This window comes from Panicum hallii, chromosome 8, assembly GCF_002211085.1.
Source record: "Panicum hallii strain FIL2 chromosome 8, PHallii_v3.1, whole genome shotgun sequence".
Lineage (NCBI taxonomy): Eukaryota > Viridiplantae > Streptophyta > Magnoliopsida > Poales > Poaceae > Panicum > Panicum hallii.
This window is the reverse complement of record NC_038049.1, coordinates 13,512,963-13,537,031: the sequence shown is the minus strand read 5'-3', so window position 1 is coordinate 13,537,031 and position 24,069 is coordinate 13,512,963. Positions and strand designations below refer to the sequence as shown.

Here is a 24,069-nt window from a genome sequence, read left to right as displayed (position 1 = left end):
AATGCTAAGGAAGCAGTCAAGCGAGAAATTTGAATTTGTGCTACCAGAAATATTAGACTTTATAAAATTACTATTGCTAGGACTAACTTCGTGAAATCACCGCTTGAATCATTGACAACTCGATTTCCTTGCCATTTTTCCTATTTCACTATTTTTAATTTGCCTTTCCATTTTTTAAGGCACGACCAAAATACCTTTAGTCTATGTGTACTTAGTTGGGATTGGATGCTCCACTTAATTAGTATGCGAAGAGAGCACGCGCCCCGCTGGCCGATACGCCTTGTGCGATCACCGCCAGGACGCCATCCTCCCTCGATATCTAGGTGTGGGCAATACCTTCCCTCTCTTCTCTCCCCATCTCTCCAAACTGGAGTAAAATCCGTTTTGCCCCTATAAACTTGTGGCCGAGTTTGAATAACCTCCTAAGCTCAAAAACCGGACAACTACGCCCTCTAATTTTAAGAAACCGGATAAATTACCCCACTCGAATAATTGAAAGTCATTTATGGAGTGGTTTTTGTTGATCTGGCATGTGGGACCCACCCGGTTACATCCCAACCTTTCCCTCTCTCACTTACATATCCACCCCTTCCCCCTGCTCGTCTCATGAATCGTCGATGCCACGAACGGCACGGCCCGCCCGCCACCGTGCACGCCAGCCGGGCATACCTGTGATGCCCATCTCATTAGATTCTAGCTCTAGCCTTCTTCTATTGCAAATCTTATGAAAAACCCCATAAAAAGATTCTGACATTAGCAAAACCACCTTAAAACCCACTTTTAAATGATCAATGTGGGTAATTAGTTAGGTATTTCAAAGTTGGAGGCGTAGTTGTCCGGTATTTGATTTTAGGGGGTTATCCAGATTCGGTGATAATTTTAGTGTGTGTGTGTGTTGGGGGGGGGGGGGGGGTCAAAACAGACTTTTCTCTCCAAATTGCAGGACTGGGGTTTTTGATCGTTGCTTCAGGCACCAATTGAGGGGGACCCAAGCCGGCAGAAATTGAGCATAAGAATAAGGAGAGGACAGATGGCTTTGATCGTTGTTTCAGGGACCAAATTGTTCTTATGTGGTTCTCAGCCATACTCCACATACATTGGCAATATGCATTCACTTGGCTTCTCTGCTACCAAGCATCTTAATTCATTTAGCTTCCTGTCCGATTGAAATTCTTCTGAACCTGCACAAGCACTCCTTCAGAACCTGCACAAGCAGGACACTTCACTTGGCGATGGTGAGACTGCGGCAGCCCGGCAGGATGATGGCGAGTCAGCGGCAGCCGGCAGCCTCGTTGGGACGGCAGGTGTGTTAATCTTGCTGTTTATTTTGTTGATCATGTTTTGTCGAGTCATGTAGTGTCTAGATCCAAGTTGTGTTTGTGCGTGTCATACAGCATGGTGCAGTGGCCAGGATCTGCAAGTGCAAGCAGATCGGCAGCCATGACGCGAGTGTGCGTTATGTGCTGTTGGAACCAGCATTTTCTTGGGAGTGTGCGGCGGCCAGGTGCTTGGTCCAGTGGCGGCGAGTGCATATTAGGAGCAAATCAGCAGGTGAATGTGTGAGTTAGTTTAATCAGAGAAGTTCATGCAGGTGCATGTTGGCTTGGAGTTGTGGCCGAGTCAAGTGAACAAGTCATGGCGAGAAGAGTGGATCAGATAGCTCTTGCATGCAGCCATTGATAGTGCTCTGCATGCAGCAAGATGTGCCTTGTATGTAGGAAGGTGATCAGTGGATAAGCCACGGGAAGCCGGTTTGCATGGCAAGACGTGGCTTGGCCTGTGCGTGTGTGTTCTATTTAACCAATGTAATAAGTGTTTGTTTGTGTGTGTGTGGTGAAGTGAAAAAAGAAGTACGGTGCTGATGTGCAAAGCCACAAAAACTACTTGTGTGTTTCTATGTTCCTACTTGAGCATCTTCTCGACTTCTCCAAAGAGCCGAGTGTCGTGAGCTGTGAGAGTGAGCTGGGAGCTGGGCCAACAGTTAATTTCTCAGATTCACCCATGTATATATCATCAAAAGCTCCCTCTTACAGTTGCACTCGGGTCTTCTTGATGCGCTCTTCGCCCATATACATCTCCTTGAGAGCGTCCCACGCCTCCTTCGCCATCTCCTTCTCAGATATGGTGGATGGCCTCCAGCGCAGCTTGTACAATGGCGGCGAGAGCCATTTGGTCCATCTTCCTGTCAACATCTCCCTTGCTCACTATGTTACCCTATATTTTCTGAGAACAACTATGGCGTGGGCTGTCGTGGTGAGAAGGGAGATGTCAACGAGAAGATGGACCAAATAGCTCTCGCTGCCATTGTCCAAGCTGTACCGGAGGCCGTTGTGATAGCCACCATATATGAGAAGGAGGCGGCAAAGGCGGCATGGGATGCTCTCAAGGAGATGTACATGGGCGAAGAGCGCATCCAGAAGGTCTGAGTACAAACTCTCAACAAGGAGCTTGATAGTATGTACATGGGTGAACCTGAGAAAATTAATAAGTTTGCTTTGAAGGTTACCACTAACATGAACAGGATACGTTCTCTCGGCGCGAAAGTGGAGGAGACCACCATTATCGAGAAGCTCTTGCATTCCATCCCGACAAGTTTTTACCCTCGTGAGCACCATCGAGCAATAGGGGGATCTGTTAGAGATGACGGTGATGGAGATAATCAGGCGTCTGCGAGCATTCGAGGAGTCTTCAAAGGGGCGGCGGTGTGACATGGAGGAGATGACGCGGGATGAACATACGTAGGATTAAGCTTCGAGGTTAAATTGGTTCCGTTTATGATCTATTTTGGTCCATTAACATATACCGCGTCCCGCATGATACATTTGAGGTGTTATTTCAACCCACATAACATATTAAGGAATTATAACTTAGTTCTCCTTTTTTTGTTTGGCTTGCATTTCTTCTCCGTATTTCTTATATTTATAATATCTCATTTTAATTCATTTAAATTTTCCTCTATATCTTTATTTATATATTTGTCAATCAAACTTGAGCAAAATTTGATACATCTAAGATTTAGCTTAACATTTTTGTTACATGATTCATATACTAATGGTCCCTTGTATCATTTTTTGTTCTAGGTGTACAAAGTTTTGCTCGGAGACTTTTTATGATTTGTTTAATTTTTTTTAATCTGTTAGTCTCATAGTTATGTTTGTATATTTTTTTACTCAATGATATTTATTCCACGAGTCATATCATTTGTTCAACATGTATATCTTCTTGTTTCAGGAGTTCTCATGATTTGTTCCACGTGTATATTCTTTTGTGACTCCTATTTGTTCCATATTTATATTTTTCCGCAAGTTCAATAATTTGTTCCATATGTATAACTTTTTTTGTTTTGCATGATTTTGTCCCACATGCACATATTTTTGTTCCTCGAGTTGTTTAGTTTTGTTCTGTGTGTATATTCTTTTGTTCTCGCAAATAATTTTTTTAGCCTTTTTTAAGGGGAACTTTTTGGTAGTTTATCATACGATTTGGTCCAAATATAAAAAGTTTTGTTTTCAAATTTGTATGATTTTCATGGATGTACAAAAAAATTTCGCATAGGTTTGTACGTTTTTTGTTTTAGACATATAAATTTTGTTTTTAAAGTATTCATGATTTGTTCTAGGTGTACACATTTTTATTTGACTAAAAGTTTTTGTTTCAACTGGAGGCATATTATATTTTGTTTGGAACAATTATCTCTATCGCATGAACAATTTATGCTACGACTGGAACATTTTCTTGTGGGCGTTCAACATTTGTTTTTTATTTGTAAAAAATGTTCCATCTTCATTAAAAATTGTTCCTAAGAAATTATCATCTAAACATACTAAAATGTGGTCTTATTTTGATGATCTTATTAAAATAAACACAATGTTGCTATCGGAATTTGATTTGAACATCTGGTTTAAGAATTATAACTTTTTTTATGAAATACAATAATCTTATTACATTTTAGTTGCACATGCATGTAAGATGTAACTACTTGTAGTAACATATGGGAAGGGGGGTGGTCGGCTCTGTGCACCTGACAACCAGGCGGACCCTATACATAACAAATTTTTTTTGATGCCTCTCGTCTAGCATCTATTCATACATGCACCATCCTACACACACCACACGTGTACAACCAGACCTATAACTATACATGGGTACGAAGACCGCGTCTGTCGGTACATACGGACAGGAATACCTCCTGTTAGGGTGTCCAGGCCCTTAGCATCTCAACTTTTGCAATCTCCCCCTCGTCTTTTGGGTGATGTGGCGTACGGCCCGGGGTCTGACAGCTGGGACCATGGTACCCGGACCTTCCCCGTGCTCTTAGAGGCCCGAGGTCTCCACGTGCCCAGGAAGGCAGGGGAGCTCTCGGGTAGCCCCCGCGGATCCGGACTTCCCAGGGAGGTCCGGGGCCGCCACGTGTGATGGCCGGACCATCACGGGCCTGACCGCTCCAACCGGCCTTGGGGGCCCGGACCCCCCTCCCTCCGGGAGGGGGTCCGGTGCCGCCACGTGCCGCCCCTGCGGGGGGAGCGGGGCTGGCCCTGCCACGTGCCTGTGGCAAGAGGCCCTTCGCGGGTCTCCTGCCCACCAACCAGCATTTAATGCGGTAGTTGGGCCGGGCGCGCCCAAGTCAAAAAGCGTGGCCTGCCACTGACACACGGGGTAGGTAGGCTGACACCACGGTAAGCCCGCCTGTTTCCAAGGCAGCGCGTCGTGTTACCGAATACTGTGCGCAGGCGGCGTACAGTCCCGTCACAGCGCCGCGCGCGGCGTGATGATGGCCTGTAACAGGTGAGCCGAGGCGTGCACTGCTACAGTATGCGCGGAGGCAACGGCGCGGCGGGTCAGCGCTGCTCCTTCGCCTGACAGGTTATCACTCAACAGTGCGGCACGGCTCCACTGTTGGGTAACATTGACAGCGGTCGCTGTGCCTGCAAGGCAGCACACGACCGTATCCAGGCGGTGGATACGCACATTATCTTCCCAACCGTGAAGACTACAGCGGGGAGCTGGAGAGGGAGATCTCCATATCACATAGAGCAGGCTCCTGTTGGCCGGACCCACCTGTCGGGGTCCCGCACGGTGTAAGCATCTCCCTTGAACTATAAAAGGGAGAGTGCACTCGTTAGAAAGAGGGGTTCAGACAGACACACACGAACACAAGTTCACGCTAAGTTCCATCCAGACTTTCACAATCAATACAACACCAAAGTGGACGTAGGGTATTACGCTCCGGCGGCCCGAACCACTCTAAATCCCTGTGTTCTTCCTGTATCCATCCACGCATCGATCGAGCGCTCCTAAGTCTCCTCCAAACTCATCCTTAACTAGGATTAAGCGGGTGCATTCCGCCACCCGACTGGAGATTTCCTCCGACAGCGTCCTTCTAGAGATCACCGGAACCCCCAACGTTCTATAGTCGATGGGCGCATTGCAATCCCTTCGTGGCTCCACGCGTGAGAGGTAACGGAAATTATTCAGATACTATACGTTGCTACACAGTATCTGAGTGAGCAGGGGCAGGCTCCACATGTATTCATGGGTATTCAGTTGAATACCCAAAATTTTTGAAAAAAAGTTTGTATACATAGTATATAACATGTATATGTATCAAAAACTAGAAAATAACACCACCAAACAAGCTTCCCAATCTTAAATTGCGTCTTGAACTCAAATGGCCCGCTACTCCCCCTCCTCCAGACCCAGTTGCGGCGGCCCAAACAGCCCAACTACTCCCTCTCCCCTCAACTGGCGCAAACGGCCCAGACTGCCCCCCTCCCGATTCCCTTCCCCTTCCCTATCCCGACTCCCACCGCAGGGCCAGCGGCGGCGGCGAACCCTAGCCTGGCTAGTGGTTAGCGAGCAAGCGACAGTGGGGTAGAGGGCAGCGGGCAGCGGCGCTGCAGCCTAGTGGCGCGGCAGTTGGGCGCCAGGCGGGCGAGCCGGGGGTAGGGGCGCGGGGCGACACCGCGCCAGGCGGCCCAACAGCTGCGTAGGCAGGTGGCACACCGGCGGCCCATGGTTCCCTTCCTCAGTTCTTCGGCTGTTCCTTTCCTCTCTAGACTCCGCGATTCTAAAAAGAGAAAGATGAACAGTGTGCAATTTGGATTGGCGATTGCTTATTATTTTATGACAATTCTAGAGCAATGAAAGCCAAATGCAGTTGGTGGTATTCCAAGAATAGAGTTGAGTTCAGAGGTTGCAAATAATTTCAGATGTTGAATTTTGTTCTCTTTAAATAATTTCTGCTCCTGTAGGTTGATTTCACCCGTGGTTGCTGAAATTACTTGCTTTGTTCAAACACAAAGATATGAGTTTTATTATTTACAAATGTGCACCACTAAGAAAAGAAATTTTGCATATATTCAGCTAGTACTAGAAGGCAATTGAATACTGACTTGCTTAAGTAGCTGGAGGAAATTGTGAAAATATCTGTGCTAGATGTGAAATCATGCCTTAAATATTAAGTGTCTGAATTCAGTATCTGACTTCTTTTCCATCCGAAGCATCATGCCTGTTCACAATGTTTCCTTGTGATAGCCAAAACAAACGTAGTTTGCTATTAACTTTCTAACTATATACAGATGCTTGTAGCTGTGTTTTTTTTTTATGATTGACCTGCTATACTACATATCTATTTATATCAAGACTTGATAGTATCAGCCTGCCTGAATAGTATTAGGTCAGTTCAAACACAATGATAGCATGAGCTTGAACTAGCTGTTTGTTCTTATGAATCTGAATTTAGTATATGACTTCTTTTCGGTCTGAAGCATCATACCTGAATCATTTTATGGGAAGCATCAGCTATAATCTGTGTAGAGTAATAATAAACATTCAGCTCCTTGCAACTCAGACAACAAGTTGTTTCTCTTGCCAGAAAAAGGTGTTTCCCTATGTGCAGATCAAGAGAGAGTTGACTTCTCAGAAGCTCAAGTGGCTCCTAAAGGTAACAATTAACATTGGATACCTTTGTGTGCATTTGCTAATCATGAGAAATGCTGGATTATGTGATTACTTGCAGGAAGGTATGCTTGAGGCCATCTCAATTTAGGCATTGGCTCAGGTAAATATAAATCTTCAGCAGTGCAAAAGACTATTTATGTTGTTAACTTGACCTTTTATGTCTTGCAAAATCTTGCAAATCGGGCTATAGCATATTACTACCTGGACTTGCCAAAAGCATATATGCAGTAAATTTTATGTGCGCTACTCCCTTTTCTGTGTTTCAGGCTGTGGTGCTCTTTGCAGGGATGGTTATGGGACATATCTTGGCTCTTGGACTTCTGGATCAAACTATCAGATGATCCAGCAAGTAGTATTCACCAACATGGCTCAAAGTGAAAAGTGTGAGGTTTAGTTCTTGTATAATGCCATTAGGTTCAGCTTATGTACTAATTCAGATAAGTGGCGTTAGGAACCGTTGAAACAAGGTAGTAGATTAGATTAGGCACTGTGATGTATGTATGAGCACAGATGTATGATGTACATATGGCCTATTTTTTTTTTCAATTTTTATCATCTATTTTTCTTTTTTTTGTTTTTTTAATTCATCATAGGAGACATTGGTTGCCAACTCGCGTCTCCAATGACCCTCGCAGGAGACGCGGATTGCCAATCCGCGTCTCCTATGTAGCATAGGAGATGCGGGTTTGTAAAAAGTGTCTCCAATGACCTCTCTCATAGGAGACGCGAAAAACGTGTCTCCTATAGAGATGTAAATCTGGAGAAGCAAAAAAATGTGTCTCCTATGTGAGTTAACCCGCGTCTCCTATGAGGCTGGCTTACATAGTGATAGTGTTAGAACCGGGGTCACGGGACTGTGCAAATAGCATAGACTTTCTAGAATAAGAGGTGGAGCATGTCTTATACCTTATACCTATTGTAAACTACTTGTACGAGAGTAAGACTAATTGGAATAGAAAGAAACCACTCGAATAGCACTAGTGTAGGACTCCTAAGCTCGTATCTGGCTGGGATTCTTTGTAACCATATCCCCTAGACTCTATAAGGACGGGTAGGGACTCCCTCCAAACGAATCAACCCACACTAGACCATAAGGCAATACAAATCACCACACAGGACCTAGAGTATTAAGCTCCTTGCGATCCAAACTTGTCTAAATCTTGTGTTCCTTACATCTTCAAGTTTCTGATCTTGGCGGCACCTCACCTGAAACTTACCACCTCGGGGGTATTCCTTGGTAGGCTTGGAGGTAAAACACCGACAGCTGGCGCGCCAAGTAGGGGAGCCCGTCGACGATCCACCGGAGTACTCGATGGTATCTTTTAACTTCACCAGCACAATGCCCGATGAGGGCACATCGTTCACCTTTCGTGCGGGCTCATGCGTCAGAAGGGCACGAAAACCGTTGAGTTATTGGACATCAGCTTACCTCTCTAAAACACTAACTCCGGCGAGCTCCCGTTCTAGGAAGGCAGACCCCTCAGTCCCTCTGACGGAGAAGAGGAGCAACCCGCCAAGTACTTCGTGCCGGATCGCGAGGTGTTCATGGCGTTCATCAAAGAAATCCAGGACGCAAGGGAGGAAGGGTCGGAGCATGTTCAATTAGACGACTACTACATCGACGATGACGACTACATCTCCGGCACACCCGGTTCAAACCCGGATGTGGCGGGGGCGTTCGCCGATCACGAGCTACCAAGTACATGCTCTCGACACCGTGGGTACCATGAAGGTCGAAGATGAAGACGGCGTCCAAAAAGAGCAGCGCAAGCTCAGGAACGCCAAGCGTGCCGCATGCAGGCAGCGCATATCAGAACAACACCAACATCAGCGTGGCAACCTCTATGACTTCTCCACTATAGACCTCCGCAACGTCATCAACGTTAATCGGGACGCCCGCAACATCATCAACGCCAGGCAACAAGAACACATCAAGGTGGAAGCTTATAGCCCCACCAACTATCACATCTCTCAAGACTACCTGAATCCAACTCAGAAGCGCAAGCCAAATGCTCCTGATGCAACGATGGAGCGATCGACCCGAGGAAAAATGATGCTCAGTTCGCAAGAACACTTCAAACAAACCCTTCATGGGTATTGCCCGTGGCATCCAAGTTCTAATCATTCCACTTTCGAGTGCATCCACCTACGCAGGGCCTTGGGGGCTCCCCCACTCAAGAAAGGCTGGAAGAAAGGTCATGAAGGAAGGTGGCAGGACTACTCAAGTGACGATATGTACCAAAATTAAGTCCCGGTTCAAGGAGGTTTTTTGAGGATCTTTAAGGGTTCATCTGTATAACCATTGTTTCATAATCGCGTATCGGAACAAGCGGTTCTCAAAACCTAAAGATTTTTTCTTTTTTATCACTTAATCAGGGATTTGTTTTGTGTACATCCACTTTTCGCTATTAATTTCAAAGCAATTCTTCTGCTCACTCAGCAGCTAGCGCAAATCCTCTTCCTCCCTAGTCGATCTCTTGTCACTTATCCTCCTTGTCACAAGTTCTTTTCGTTTTCACTCGGAGACTGAGGGTAGGGCTTGGGAGAGATGGGCATCGGGAAGGAATGGGACAGCTCCTTTTTTTGGTTCAAGAACTCTACCACAATCAGGTCGAGAAGATTATCAAAGAGGAGTCATGCTGTTCATACACGACTCATGTAACCCAGTAACACTATGAGTACTAGTTACTGACTACTGACTAGTACTATATGTAGCCTTTGTTACTGAAGAGGGCCTTACACCTAAATTCCGATAACACGCCGAGTCCTGGTCATCAACTAGTTCTATGCGCAGCTTGTTACTGAAGGGGTTGCTACACTCATAATCTCGGTAACACGCCAAGTCCTGGTCATCGACTAGTTCTACGCGTAGCTTGTTACCGAAGGGGTTGCTACACCCATAATTCCAGTAGACACTCCGAGTTCTGGTCATCGACTAGTTCTACACGCAGCTTCATTACTAAAGAGGTCCTTACACCTAAAGTTTGGTAACACGCTGAGTCCTGGTCATCGATTAGTTCTACGCGCAGCTTGTTACTGAAGGGGTCGTTACATCCATAATTCCAATAACTCTCCTAGTACTGGTTAACGACTAGTACTACATGCAGCTTACGTTGTTGAAGGGGTTCTCATGCCCATACTCTCGATGAGGGTACTGAGCATTAGTCTTACCACAGACAAGTTTATCTGCGTGATAACTTCTTACAAGCCATTCTGGCTAAGCCGCAACACTATTTGCGCATGTCCCGACTACTTCGAGTACTAGCCTACGCAGTTCACCAGAATCCATCACGCCAAGTCACTACGAGACCGTTGATGAGGTCCTCACACCTACATAGCTTAAGCGAACCAGAGTGGCCTGCGATCCAAGTTAAGATTGGTTTGCCTCCATCCCCGTACGGAACTAATTTTTTAAACGTTAAGTTACTTCCTACATCCAGAGTCGATACACTCGGTGTAGTCCAACCTACGTATTTCAAATTCTTCTTAAGCCGTAGGTTTGTCAAGTACTTTGTGTACTCTAAAATAAGCCCGCAGGAAGAAAAATATCATTCTGGACATATTTACATACAACCAGACAGATTGTTCATGACATGTTCATGATCTAATCCTACTCCAGGTTCTACATTATCTTTTGAGCTACAATGCCACCTTCCTCAAGGTATTCGGCAAATTGCTGGTCAGAACAATCTGCGGCCATACCGTCAATCAACACGCTCAGATTACACTTGGGCCAAAAAGACTTCACGAGCCCGAGGACATGGGTAACGTACGACTTGGTGGTCTCCGAAAGGTAGCTGGAAATCCTCTGTGGAGCTCCTCGGAGACGCTCTAGCTGAGTCATGTTTTCAATAGCTCCTTCCTCCGGAGGCTCCACCATGTCGACAACAACTCGAGCAGCATCCTCAAGCTCCACCAGTTGTTTCTGCTTCGAGTTATTTTCCTTGGTCATCGATTTCATCCATTGCATACACTCTGCGAGTTGCTCGTTGGTATCCTCAAGCTTCCTCGTCAGGAGTTTGACCTCGTCTGGACAACAGAGTGCTCGCGCGACATCAGTAACCACTACATGAATATGCCAACACCAGTTACTGTACTCGGAAGAGTATTACCTTGGTGCGACTGGATCAGGGAGTTGTTCTTCTCTTTCAGGTTCTGAAAGGATCTCAAGATGCCTAGAGGGGGGGGGAGGGGGTGAATAGGCTAATCTGAAACTTAAAATACTTTAAACACTGTTAGTAACACAGATGTCCGCATACTCCGGATATATATCCGGATACTTCAGGATTTGTGTCCGGAGTTTCTAGAAATATTGTCCGGAGATTCCGGGTATGAAATAATTTAAACACAAACAAAGATATTGATGCTGCAATTTAGATCGAGTAAATTTAAACAAGCTGGTGGTACCTTTGGAGCGTTTCTTACCAGTTGTCTTGCTCTAGAGACTCGTGTAATAGTAGATCGACCTCAAATCCTAGAAAGTTAGTCTCACAAGCAAATAACTAATAAAAACAAGTAAGGAGCACAAGAGAGAGATAAAATTTGTTTCCCGAAGTTCACTTCCAAAGGAGCTACGTCTCTGTTGAGGAAGAATTTAAGAGACGGTGCTCAAGAACCTCTATACTCCTCTTCCAAGGGTGAGACCAACGCACAAACCCAAGGTTACTTACTATTTGTTCCTTCGAGAGGAATGATGATTACAAACTTCTTGTGGTGCTCACAACTTGCTTGAGCACTCACGAGCGACGTCTAGCCGTCTAGGAGCTTGAAGCTCCAAGAGTAAAAACTTGAATCCACTAGCTAGATGAGGATGATGTGCTCAAGAGATGGAATGGAAGCTTACTAGCATAAATCTTTGCTCTTGCAACAATCTCACTTGAATCCCCAAAGGAAATTACTCAAGAATGAAGAAAGGGGGAGTGAGAACGCTCTTCTTTTGCTTGTGAGTGTTTTCTGGTCAAAATGAGCAAGAGAGGTTTGAGTGAAGGGTATGGGGGTATTTATACTCCCTCTCATAGAAAACTAGCCGTTGGCTAAAGGGTACCCGGATACTCCGGGTATATGTCCGGATACTCCGCACACTAGGGTCCGGATACTCCGGTCTCAGAGAATCTATTGCCGGGAAACAGTTGCTCGAAAACTCTGGGTATATGTACGGATACTCCGGAACACTATGTCCGGACATTCCGGAGCGTGAACCGGACAATCCGGGCATAGCAGGGAATTTCACAAGAAGGCTGTTTATAGTGTAGGTTTGATTCTCATGGTTTTTTGTAGGTTCTTTTGAGCATAACTACAACGTCAACACCTGTGGATCAAAGTCCCTCTTGATAGTACGGCATTTCTATACTCAATTTCAAAATAAAATCTAATTCTTCAAGTAAATTTGAAACACCGCTTTTCATTTTCCTTTTGAGGGGTCATGCTTCGTACTACGCTTTGCTTAATCACTCTTAGCACCTGCACACATGCTTGATAACATGATTAAATATACATGTGCTTTGTCATGTACCACCAAAACCCACTAAGGGGCCTAGATATCTTTCAGGTTCTTGATCTCCTTCCTAAGGAGCCAGACTTCTCTAATGCGCTCCAGCTTGACAGCATCAAGCTGGTTCCGCAGTTCAACATTCTTCATGACCTCCTTTCCAATTTTGTGGTCCTTCCCCTATAATTGGCGGAGGCTGTCTTCGACAGCTCTCAGCTTGTCAGATTTCTCCCGAGAGCGATTGGCCATTGTCTGCATGACACGATAAAAGGTCAGTCAAGCAAGTAGGATATTCAACAATGCATCTTGCGACAAACCAAGCAGACATACCGTGGAGAATTTGTATAGCTCTTTGAAATTGTCTTGAAAGTGTTTCAAGACATTAGAACACAGCATTGGATCATCCACAAGCTCTAGCGGGACAGCGTATCAGGACTTAGGAGGTGTAACCAGTATATCACCTGATACAGTACCCGCAGCGCCAGTTTCTTCAACATTTGGCCTTTGAGTACCTGTCACCTCGCCCGCAGCAATTAGTCTCGCCTCCGGCAGATAAGTACTCGAGGATGGGGGAGGCACAATTGGATCACCTGATGGAATCTCGGGGGCTGGCACCACCATATTGGGACCCTCTGCCGCTTTGCCTTTGTTTTTCCATGCTGATTCTTCAACTTCTGCGGCAGTAGGGGCGGCAGACCCCGCAAGTGATGGCTTTGGGCCTACCCTTGTAGTGATTGCTACTACCGTTTCCAATGTTGCAGCATTAGGCTCGTGTTCAAGGGCTACTTTGGTGGCGGCGCCAGGTGGCTCTAGGCCCAGATCAGATGATTTCCTTCACATGATAGACAGTTAGCTTGATTGACCGTAAACCTATAAATTGCAACCGAAAAGTACTCAAGCACTTATAGCACGGACTTTTTGAAGGCAATTTTCTTCAGTTTAGGTGCTTTTGGAGCCGGAGCTGTACCCAAAGCACTTGACGGCCTCACCTTGTCATCTGTGAACAATGCTTGCCCCGTCGTGGTGGCTGCCGCAGCTGGCGACAACTTTTGTCCTCCCGAGGGTAGCATTTGCCCCGCGGCAGCCCCGGCAGAACCCAACAATGGGTCCACTGTAACGAAGGCCACATCATGACCCATTACAGCATCATCCCTGAGCACCTCTCCGACCTTTTGCTTCATGCGCTTGGGATTCAAAGGGCTCTCACTGAATTTTGAAACAAAGGGGAGAAGTCAACAAAACTCAGCAAATGATAACTGAGGATAGTATTAATGAATCCAAGAAAGGGCTCTTACCTTGGCGTACCATCACTTTTACTTGGAGAGGCGCTGGCTCTGCGTTTCCGAGTAGTTACACGAGGTTTCTTTGGGTGGCTCGGTAGGAGATCAACATTGGGAGAGTTTGCTTCCTCCTGCAACGTACCTGTCTTATTGCTTCTAATCACCTCTACCAATGTGTGATTGTCATCAGATTCCTCTTCTTCTTCTCTGCTCACTGGATCCTGAGCAGGTCGAAAGCTGAAGGGTGGCTGATGTGTCAATGATAGAGTATGACGTGGACGCTCGATATCCGACATAGGAGGCATGCTCCTATATACATTCACATCATCCTATGATGGGATTACAAGGTCTGTTAGTACACTTCAGATTCAGGAAGGCAATAAGTACTTGACAGAAATAGACAACTACTTGTCTTTACCTTATTTAGAGAATTCTTCACATGGAAGAGCTTGGGCACATAAGGAACCGTCTCGGCGTCAAGCGGTACTCAACTCACTCACCTCACAGCTTCATTCTGATGGATCTTGTTTGCAGTGAACCGAGACGGGGCTAAGATTCCAAGGTACTCAAATCCGAAACGAGCTCGCTTCTGTAACAGCTGGATACGCCTGCCGATCCATGAGTACACCACTAAAGCGCCAGTGACCCCTTCATCCTTTATTTTTTCGAGTAGATCATTGACTTGGCTCAAGTCTCGGAGCTCACTGTCCACTCGCCGGCAATCTTGGGGCTTCCAGTTGTTCTTTCTGGCAATTCGGGTTCATGGTTCCCGACAAAGAACCAGCGTTCTTTCCACCCGGGTAAACTACTCGGAAGCTTGTATGGGATAGACTTCATCTCCATACCTGGCCTCAGTTGGAGGCTAGTTCCACCAACTTTGGCGATGCTGCTTGCTTTTGGCTGAGGCTAGAGGTGGAAGAGGTAGCAAAAGAGGTCACAATGGGGTTCTATGCCTAAGAAAGCTTCGCAAAGATGGACAAAAATGGATATGTGCGGAATAGAGTTGGGATTGAGATGATGAAATTGGACTGCATAGTAAATGATCACGCCGCGGAAGAAATCTCAAGTTGGAATTCCTAATCCGCGCTCTACAAAATCTTGGAACAACAAAATCTCTTCGGTTCCCTCGTACGGTCGAACATCCCCAGCAGCAGCACACCATTGAACAATCTCTTTTGGCTAAGGCACTCATAGACTAATGATTGGAGGATAGCTTGAGTACACTTACTTTTCTTCTGTGATCCGCCAGACGATGCTGCGGCTTGGGATTCTTTCGCTTTTCCCTTGGAGGTGCTCTTCTTGTGAGCCATTCTTGATGTCACAAGGTGTTTCACTTGCTGGCGCTCTAGGGCTAAGAAGGGAGAAGTGATTGTTCACTTTGAGGAGGAAAGAATGTCCAGCAAAATCTCGGCGGATTCGTGGATCTGAGAGTATGATGGTAGCGCTAGCGTTCTTGCGGAGCAGATCTGGAATGTGAAAGCAGTTGCACTGGCAAGTGAAGGGGTAAAAACCCTAGACTCACCATCTGCTTAAATAGCCAGCGGATGCTATAGTGGAAGACCAATGGTCCCAGCGTGGAAGCCGATAAGTTTTTATCGGGATAAGATTTGATTTGAGCGTTAATTTAGGGCTATTTTTGGGAAAATTATTTGATTAACCATTTTTTCAGGGATGTCATCCTGAAAAAAGAGGGGTTTTCGAATTTTTGAACCAATATGCCCATTTTATCCATCAAGTTAAAATCAGAATTAATTCTACAAATGCATGCTACGACCTTTGGATCCTGTATTCCAAACCTTGGGATTTGGACTTAAGGCTCGAGGCTGCGGACACATGTCATCAATGGCTTATTTTTAAAATTTTTGGAAGATAAGGATTGGAAGATTCGAGACTAATTTGACCCTCAGCCTGTTTCTTCAATTCAACCTAAGGCTCGGGGGCTAGTCCATATGAAGTGCGAGTTTAATCGTACCCCATATAAAGCAAGACTGAAGAACTACTCAGGGCTTGAGCACCTCACAGCCTCGAGGCAGCCAAACAAGTACTTAGAAGATACCTTCAAGACGGAGTTTCGGAAGAACTCGAAGACGCCTTAAGAAGTACTCGAAAGCCTGTAGTACTTAGCTACGAAGAGCTCGGGGGCTTGTCAGACCTGGGTCCACGGGACTACGCACATGGCATAAACTTTCTAGAATAAGGGGTGGGGCATGTCCCATACCTTATACCTGTTGTAAACTACTCGTACGAGAGTAGGACTAGCCGAACAGAAGGAAACTACCCGAATAGCACTAGGGTAGGACTCCTAAGCTCGTATCTAGCTGGGATTCTTTGTAACTCTATCTCCCCAGACTATATAAGGGTGGGAAAGAACTCCCTCCAAACGAATCAACCCACATCAAACCCTAAGGCAATACAAACCACCACACAGGATGTAGGGTATTACGCTCCTTGTGGCTGGAACCTGTCTAAATCTTGTGTTCCTTGCACCTTTGAGTTCCTGATCTCGGCGGCACATCACCTAAAACTTACCATCTCGGGGGTATCGCTCAGTGGTCTTGGAGGCAAAACACCGCCAGATAGCTACACATCTAAACAATTATAAAAATGATAACTTGCTTAGATCAGTGGTTCTTCCTATAAAAGATAAGTTTCTTAGACACTGGAGGAACATAACTATGTAACAGAGGTAGACCCCGGGATATCCCTATGGAATGGTGCCCAGATCTTCGGGAGGTGGTCCTAGACCACGCTCCTGGAGTGCAGGGCACTAGATCAGATACGTCCCAGGTCCTTTACGGATTGGATCTGAGTTGGACTCTACATCCTAGAAGTTGAAACCTAACCCGACTCGTTTCCTTGTAAAACAACCCTTGGTAGGTTCCTAACCCAACTTGTAACTCACCGCTATCAAGCTATATAAGGTGGCTGTGGAGATACCCATACAGAACAGATCAATTCGTCTGAAAACCGTAGCCAACAACTCGTCGTAACCTTGTCTTCGCCGAGTTCAAGCAATCCAATACAACAAACAACAGAGGATGTAGGGTACGTTCTTAGCGGTCCAAACCTGTTCAATCCTTACGTCTCGTGTTACCATCAAGGTTCTTGTCTCCGCGATCTCCCTCACCTAAAATCTACCATATGAGAATACCCCAGGAAGACTTGCCGGACTACAAATCCGACACCATGCTTTATTCAATTGCATTTATAATGGACCCTACAACTGAGATATGGGGTTTGAACAATGCTCTAGATCGGTTATCTAACCTCTTTGGTACTAATTACTTTCCATACTTAACTAAGGTAAAAGATAAACTTTCTACCATATTTAATAAGTATGATAACAATTTTGGTGCAATAAGGATGTAGAGGCCATTACAGCCAACCAGTTTTGGTAAGAAAAAAACTGCTTGGGGGTAAATTTTTTTTTGGTTCTGATGCTATTGGTGCTAGTACATCAAACTTTGGAATTACTTCTGGTAGTGGTACTTCTCCCTCCAACCCATCCTCCTTATCTACAAGAACTAATGCAAGTGTATTGTTGCAAGCGGCAAGTATTGGTGCTGGTCTTGGTATTGTCTATGAACTAACTTCCTACTTGGATGGCGACATTGTCAACTAGTTTAATGATGATTTTAACACCCTGAATTAGTGGCATGAGCACAAACTAACCTACCCAACGCTTCCAATCTTAGCTAAAGATGCTTTGTGTGCCTGTGTCTACCATATCTTTAGAGTCTGCTTTTAGACTTTTCAGAAAAAAGTCTACTTTTAGTCTAACTGGTAGGATCATCGAGGAGCACCGACAATGACTGACCCCTAAAATGGTGGAGATTCTCTCCTGCATCAAGGATTGGGAGGTTGGCGAAGCAAGAGCGCAACATGCGGTAGAGGACAAAGAACTTGAAGCTAGTTTCGATGATCTGTATCATGATGGGTAAAATGTGTAACTATAATATGTATTTGTGTTGAACACTTGAACTATGTAATATTGAACCTTTTTATGTATAGCTGGCTTGTATTTTTTTCCTATCTAGGGTTTCTTAGGAGGTGTGAGTTTTACTTAGATAGGTTTTTAATGAGGCAGCCATTGCACCAGCTCAAACTTGAGGATATGCATGTGGTCTATTTCTCTGTGTGCCTTACTGAACTATGGCTTCTTGTTTGGTTTGAATTTATGATTGTTTATCAAAAAATTTGAATTATCTATCTGTTAGGGCGTCTCCGGCGGCCGACGACTTTGCCAGCAAAACAATTATTTTAGTTGATGAACAGTGGCAAAAAGCAGCGCCTAACATTTTCCTCCTCTCCTATCTCGCACATCTCATCTCCGGTGCTCCTCCCATCACATACACGTTTTCCGTGCATCTCCTTGGCTTCCGGCAGCCTCCTCTCTCCTCCACGGGTGCTGGCGAAATCGTTAGGACCAATGGAGCCACCCTTATGAGCTGTTGAGGAGCTATCACGGTGCTCCTCCCCCTCACATATACGTTTTCTGAGTATCTCCTGAGGTTCCGCCAGCCTCCTCTCCTCCACGGGTGCTGGATACGTTTTCCGAGTATCTCCTGAGGTTCCGCCAGCCTCCTCTCCTCCACGGGTGTTGGTGAAGATCAGGACCGATGGAGCCACCCTTGCCCTGTTTGTTTCAGTTTATTTTGGATTTTGAAGACTCGATTTTAGAAAAATCCAAAAGTCGGATGACCCCCAGAATCAAGAATCGAGACTCCCAGCTGATTATGGATTCTCGATTCTCGATTCTGAGAGTCATCCGACTTTTGAATTTTCTAAAATCGAACCTTCAAAATTTAAAATAATCGGAACCAAATAGGTGTGCGAGAATCGAGAAGTTGCCGCACGGCGCAACACGACATGAACTAAACCTTAATGCCCAGACGTGTGGTGCCGAATCATGTTGTGCCTATACCATGCTAGTGCCCTGGCCAAATATATCTCAACCCTCTCAAACTTTAAGAGGCGACGCAACACACCACGAGACTAATCGAGGCACCACAAACAAAACAGCCACGCAATAGGATGCACAACCACAAACTGTTGCATACGCATGGAAAACAAGAAAGCTCCAGCCCAACGAAGATGGGGAAAGGATAACAGACTTCCCCCAATCGCGGCTAAAACCCTAGCTTAGCGGCGGGCGCGGATGCCCCTCGCTCTCCTCCTCTCCCGCATTCGCCTCCCGGCGGTCAAAATGCCCAGCACCCGCTCCAACGCCTCCGCCAGACTGGTCCGCGCATCCCCCGCCGACCTCAACCCAGGTGGAGTGGAAACCCACTTTCCTTCCGTTTTCCTCCCACCGGATCTTTCCTCCCCATTGGTAGTCCATTGTTGAGCTCCGTACTGTTTTCTTGCTCTATTTACTTCCCCATTGGGCGCAAAGACGTTATTTTGTTCAATTAGTGCGTAAAAGGACGGGATTGTTCTTGAAATGGTACTCATTATCGCCCAATTTGTTTTCCCTGGTCTATGCCTAAATGTTTTTTACCTCAGAAATTACTAGTGCCATTCAGTGTCTAGAGCTGAGCAATTCCTTTCATGAGCTGGGTGAAATCAATGTGCTACCTGGATTTGGTCTTTTCCTCATGAGTTTAGGTTGCTTGTCTATGTGATGCAAGGGGGAAAATGATTTTTTTCCTGGAAGTCTTTTTCTTATATATTTCTCCTTTAATTAGCACTGAAAATTTTGACTTTGCTATGATGAAGGAATATGCATATCAATGTTGTGATCATGTCGTGTGATGAATGCCTTGCTCTTTCGCTACCACTGGCTTAATATTGTAGATACTTGGATCGCAATTTGATGAGAATAATCCCCTTTGTTACAGCTGATACCAATTGTTTGGTTTATGCGGATGAACAAGACAAGTAGGTTTAACACTTCTGGGTCAATTTTAGAAACTTTATTCCAACTTGAAGTGTACATCGTCTATCTTAATCTTCCTACACTATTAAGACATATACCTGACTGCCAGTGCCCATACATGATTTTTTCAACAATTTTAAAATAGTTTAGCTTCTTGTAAATGAAGCACGTGTTTCATGCCTTTTCAGTTGTACGAGAAGTGAAACGTGAATCCAGTGTTTCTTTTGATGTTTCCAAGTGTGAATCAACTGCTTCTGTTAAGAGGAAAAGGGTGAAGCGAGAGCTTGAAGTGAATGGGGAGTATCCTAAGAAGCAGGTGTCTGCTGACTAAATAGAATGTTTTTATATGAAATAAGCAAGATTCATGTATTGCTTGTCTCTTGAGCTCTAACTCTTTGATGCAAGTGTACCTCTTGTATTTAGTGACATTTATTAACTCATGCTGTTACCTTAGTACTTCGTTTCGTAGTCTCAATATAAAAAATGTCCTATGCATATGCAGGTTGGTTTTGTCCCTGACATTGAGGATTTTCGATACGACAGGACCAAAGCGGTTCCATCATCAAGTAAGGCAACCCTGTCTTCGGGTAAGAACAGATGATCAGATAATGTTTTATGAGTTTTACTTCTAAATGATCTTTTGAGCCAATTTTCCATAATCAGCGTGTAAATAAGCTTGCATTACTTGTGGTTGGGGAAAAGTTATTAAGGTCAAGAGTGTCTTTTGAAAGTGCCTGATTTTCACTATCGGGACTATTTTTTCTTGCTCCAGTAGTCAAACTGGGGCTTTTAACTCATCAATGGTTTCAGCTATACTTACTTGGCCATACTTTGTTGTTGATATTTCTTTCTTCGTGGTATCTTTCATCTGGATAATCTGCTTGCACATCTCTATGTACCATATTATAATATTGTTTATATTTCTGCCTTGTCTTGCAAAAGAGCTCTAACGCTTCCCTTCTTCAGTCAAGGTGGAGGAAAAGGTCAGAGTTTCTTCAGTTATGAAAGGTACTCATATGCCTTGTTGCTTTTCTTGTTATATTATGTTTCCTTTCCTGTAAGCTTATATCAAAGCAAACCTATTAATTCCAACAGTAATTCCTTCAAGTTCTGGACTACAGATTATTGACTTCATGTAGTGCTCACATGTTTATATTTCCTTGGGTTGCTAAAATGAAGTCACTGGATTGAAACTTCTGTTCTGCTAGCATGTGGTCAATCTAGCCACACACTCACAAGTGGGCCATTACATCATCAGGATATGTTGTGGCCTTTTCAGTTCTCAGTTTCCCATACACAACTGTATAATTCATAAATTCTGTATTTTTTTTAATTATGCTTTGGAACTAGATTATATTCTTTTGCTTTCCCCTAATGCTGATGCTAGCCAAAAAAGATAATCTAGTTACACTATCAGATTTAAAATTTAAATTAAACTTAGTGTTTCCTCATTCCATGCATCAGCGCATTTTTTATTTGTCATTGTTGCACCATGAAAAACAAATGTGTTAAGATCAGATTTATTGATGGCTATGAAGCATTCGGAATTTTCATTTGATAATTATCCTTCTTATGTTCATGTACCATAAGAAAAACTAAACTAGTCATCTGTGCAGCTAAAGCTCCAGAAAACTGGGAGGCAGTTCTTGGGGGTATTAAAAACATGAGGTTATCTGGCCAAGCCCCTGTAGATACGAAAGGCTGTGAAAAGGCTGGATCTCTCCTTCCGCCCAAGGTACTTTTTGGTACTAAATCATCTTTTCAACTATATAGTTTTCTGTTAAAAGTCTTTTTGGTATGACCTGTCCCAAGTTTCTTTCATGCTGGATATATTTGTTCAGTGGAGCTCTTTGGTTAGGCCTTGCATAGGTAGCATTGGGGTAGTTCGGCTAATTCCTTGTGCTTTGTTACCATATAAAAAATGTAGCTCCTTTCCTGTCTACACATTAAAGTGCAGTCAGTCTGTGCATGAATTTGTGCCAATAGATTGCAAATTTGCCACATTTATGGCTATTTACTTATTTTCTTCTTTACAATACAACTCAAGCCTTTTTCTCAGAAAATAATATGTTGCATATTTGATCCATCTAGTTTATCACTTATTCAGTAATTCTTCCATTGGTAAAAGGTTTAGATCCAATTGTATGGAATGAAGCTACGTGAGTTGTTATTATTAATTTATCAATACTTCTCTTCCTGGACAGGAAAGAAGATTTGCAGTTCTGATATCAACTATGATGTCTAGCCAAACTAAAGATGAAGTTACGCATGGTATGTCTTTAAATTCTGTGCTCAGGAATTCTTTCTTTTTTCAATTTCACTGCTGTTTTGTACTAAATACTTGTCCTTTAGAAACATGCTGATTGCATTTTGGAGTCAATTCTTGTCAGCTGCTGTGGAACGTCTCTCTGAAAATGGTTTACTTGATCCTGATGCTATAGTCAGGATTGACGAGGCAACGCTTGCGAATCTTATCAAACCTGTAAGTTGCAAGGCGTGTTCACCATATTAGGGTGAATACTATGCGCACATCGTTCATAAGTGAGTAAATGATTACTGTACTGGATGTACCCAAAAAATGAATGAACTAAGCAGCATGGGAATGGAAATTCATATGTCTGCTCTTCGCATCACATCAGAGGCTTTGCAAGCACACCAGACTAACATTATCTGAAACAGAAAATTGCTTTAGGCTCATGACACTTAGAAGCAAGAGCTTACAAGAAACTTCTCAGATTGATGTGCCACACCATATTGTTCATGTTCTTATCAGGTTGGATTCTATCAGAGAAAGGCTCAGTTCATAAAAGAAGCTTCTAAAATTTGCCTCGAACGTTTTGGAGGGGATATTCCAGATTCTCTGAATGAGCTGCTTGCTCTGAGAGGAGTTGGCCCTAAAATGGCTCATTTGGTAAAAATATTCTTTTTGTATCCTTCCTGGTTGAAATATGAACATAAACATCTTCAAAGATATTCTTCTTTATCTGAACAGGTGATGAGCATTGCTTGGAAGAATACTCAAGGAATCTGTGTCGACACTCATGTGCATCGCATTTCTAACCGTCTTGGATGGGTTTTCCGTGAAGGAACAAAGCAGGTAGTTTGAGTTTGATTTGTGTTGTGTTATCTCCTTGCAAAGAAAATTGCACTACAACCATTATGAGGCTGGTGAATTGTCCTTACGGTGCTATATGTTGTGCACAGAAAACTACAACACCGGAACAGACAAGAATGTCTCTAGAGAAGTGGCTACCCAAGGATGAGTGGGAACCTATAAACCCATTACTGGTATTTTTCTACTGAAGTATATATTTTATTTTTGGTACCGTAGTTTCTTCTTTTCTTTGTTTATTGAATTGTAAGAGGTTTTCCTTCTAGGCTATCTGAATCCTTCATTACTTGCAGTGGTGCTAGTCTATGCTGAAAAGAACTGAAAAATGTCTTGTAGGTTGGTTTTGGGCAGACTATCTGCACTCCACTGAGGCCCAAATGTGACATGTGTGGCATCAATAACCTTTGCCCTTCAGCTTACAAGGAATCTTCTAGTCCAAATCCTAAGCAAAAGAAAACAAGGTCTTCATAGAGCTTGACCATGACTGAGCTGGCACCGAAGTTAGATAAATATTTTTGGATTATCCTTTGGTGGTAGATATTATTGGGTATTCTTTTGGTTGATCTACTGTCGTGTGATCACCCTTGGTGCAAGTACCATTGGCAAACCACGTATCATTTTGTATATAGCTGTAATATGTTCAAGACTTTGGTTAGACGGACGCATAGATCTTGTCAATTGCACTAACGGGGCCTGCTTGGAAGGGAGGTTTTTGGTCCAAATCCTGGGACCTGGAAACTTTTACAGGCCCAGCCCAAAAATTCTACTTGGATGGGTTGTAATCCCAATAACTTGTTAACGTTACGCCTGTTTTTGGCATTTGTAACCGGACTCCAATTCAGACACAAATCTGCCCACGAACTGCCAATTTAGCTGTTTCGGGCGGTGGGATGATATCCAATGAAATGCGTATATTATAGGAAATGAAATCACAACGTAATCACAGAAACACATTATATGTAACACTATAATTAACATAAAAGCTCTTCTCCATACATATCCAGTATTTGACTCGATAAACAGTCCGTCAAGCGATAAGTCAATTACATATTATGCTAACAATCCCCAAATACAAACTAGTAACAATCCCCAAATACAAACTAATCTACCTTTGCTTGTATGCTTGTAATTGTGTAACCATTCATGCTGGCGTTAAAGGAAGTCCTTTGAACTGATGGTCGTCGGCCCATACAATGGGCACCCCAACGTCAAGTAAATTTTCTTGATAAAAAGTTCTTGCCTCATTGGAACCAACCGTGTACACGTCGTGCACAGCATTAGAGCATAAATCAACCAAGCCCTTAATGTCTCCAGATGGTGGATGCACAATCATGCTTCCTTCCGTCTCAAA

At 44.1% G+C, this 24,069-nt stretch overlaps 1 protein-coding gene and 1 long non-coding RNA gene across 3 annotated transcripts; both read left to right on the top strand.

The window, feature by feature from the left end:
- The first annotated feature begins 5,786 nt into the window (after positions 1 to 5,786).
- LOC112902888 lies at positions 5,787 to 7,527 on the top strand. The gene is made up of 2 exons (XR_003230690.1): positions 5,787 to 7,060; positions 7,227 to 7,527. It is a non-coding gene; the product is annotated as an uncharacterized LOC112902888 (long non-coding RNA).
- Positions 7,528 to 18,745: 11,218 nt separating this feature from the next.
- On the top strand, positions 18,746 to 23,506 carry LOC112903378 (endonuclease III homolog 1, chloroplastic-like). Of its 2 annotated transcripts, none has more exons than XM_025972629.1 (11): positions 18,746 to 19,001; positions 19,795 to 19,922; positions 20,109 to 20,172; positions 20,573 to 20,614; positions 21,223 to 21,341; positions 21,811 to 21,877; positions 21,997 to 22,088; positions 22,380 to 22,517; positions 22,599 to 22,703; positions 22,811 to 22,894; positions 23,055 to 23,506. In XM_025972629.1, the coding sequence occupies exons 1-11, from the start codon at positions 18,887 to 18,889 to the stop codon at positions 23,187 to 23,189; spliced, it is 1,089 nt and encodes a 362-aa protein (XP_025828414.1). In that variant the 5' UTR covers positions 18,746 to 18,886; the 3' UTR covers positions 23,190 to 23,506. The 2 variants fall into 2 exon arrangements, with proteins under 2 accessions (XP_025828414.1, XP_025828413.1); XM_025972628.1 differs by having other exon boundaries at positions 18,748 to 19,001; positions 20,109 to 20,193.
- Positions 23,507 to 24,069: the final 563 nt, after the last annotated feature.

Coding starts and splice junctions, on each gene's coding strand:
- LOC112903378 (XM_025972628.1), top strand. CDS start 18,887: ATGCCCCTCGCTCTCCTCCTCTCCCGCATTCGCCTCCCGGCGGTCAAA. Junction 20,615..21,222: donor AGTTTCTTCAGTTATGAAAG/GTACTCATATGC, acceptor TCATCTGTGCAG/CTAAAGCTCCAGAAAACTGG. Junction 21,342..21,810: donor GATCTCTCCTTCCGCCCAAG/GTACTTTTTGGT, acceptor CTTCCTGGACAG/GAAAGAAGATTTGCAGTTCT.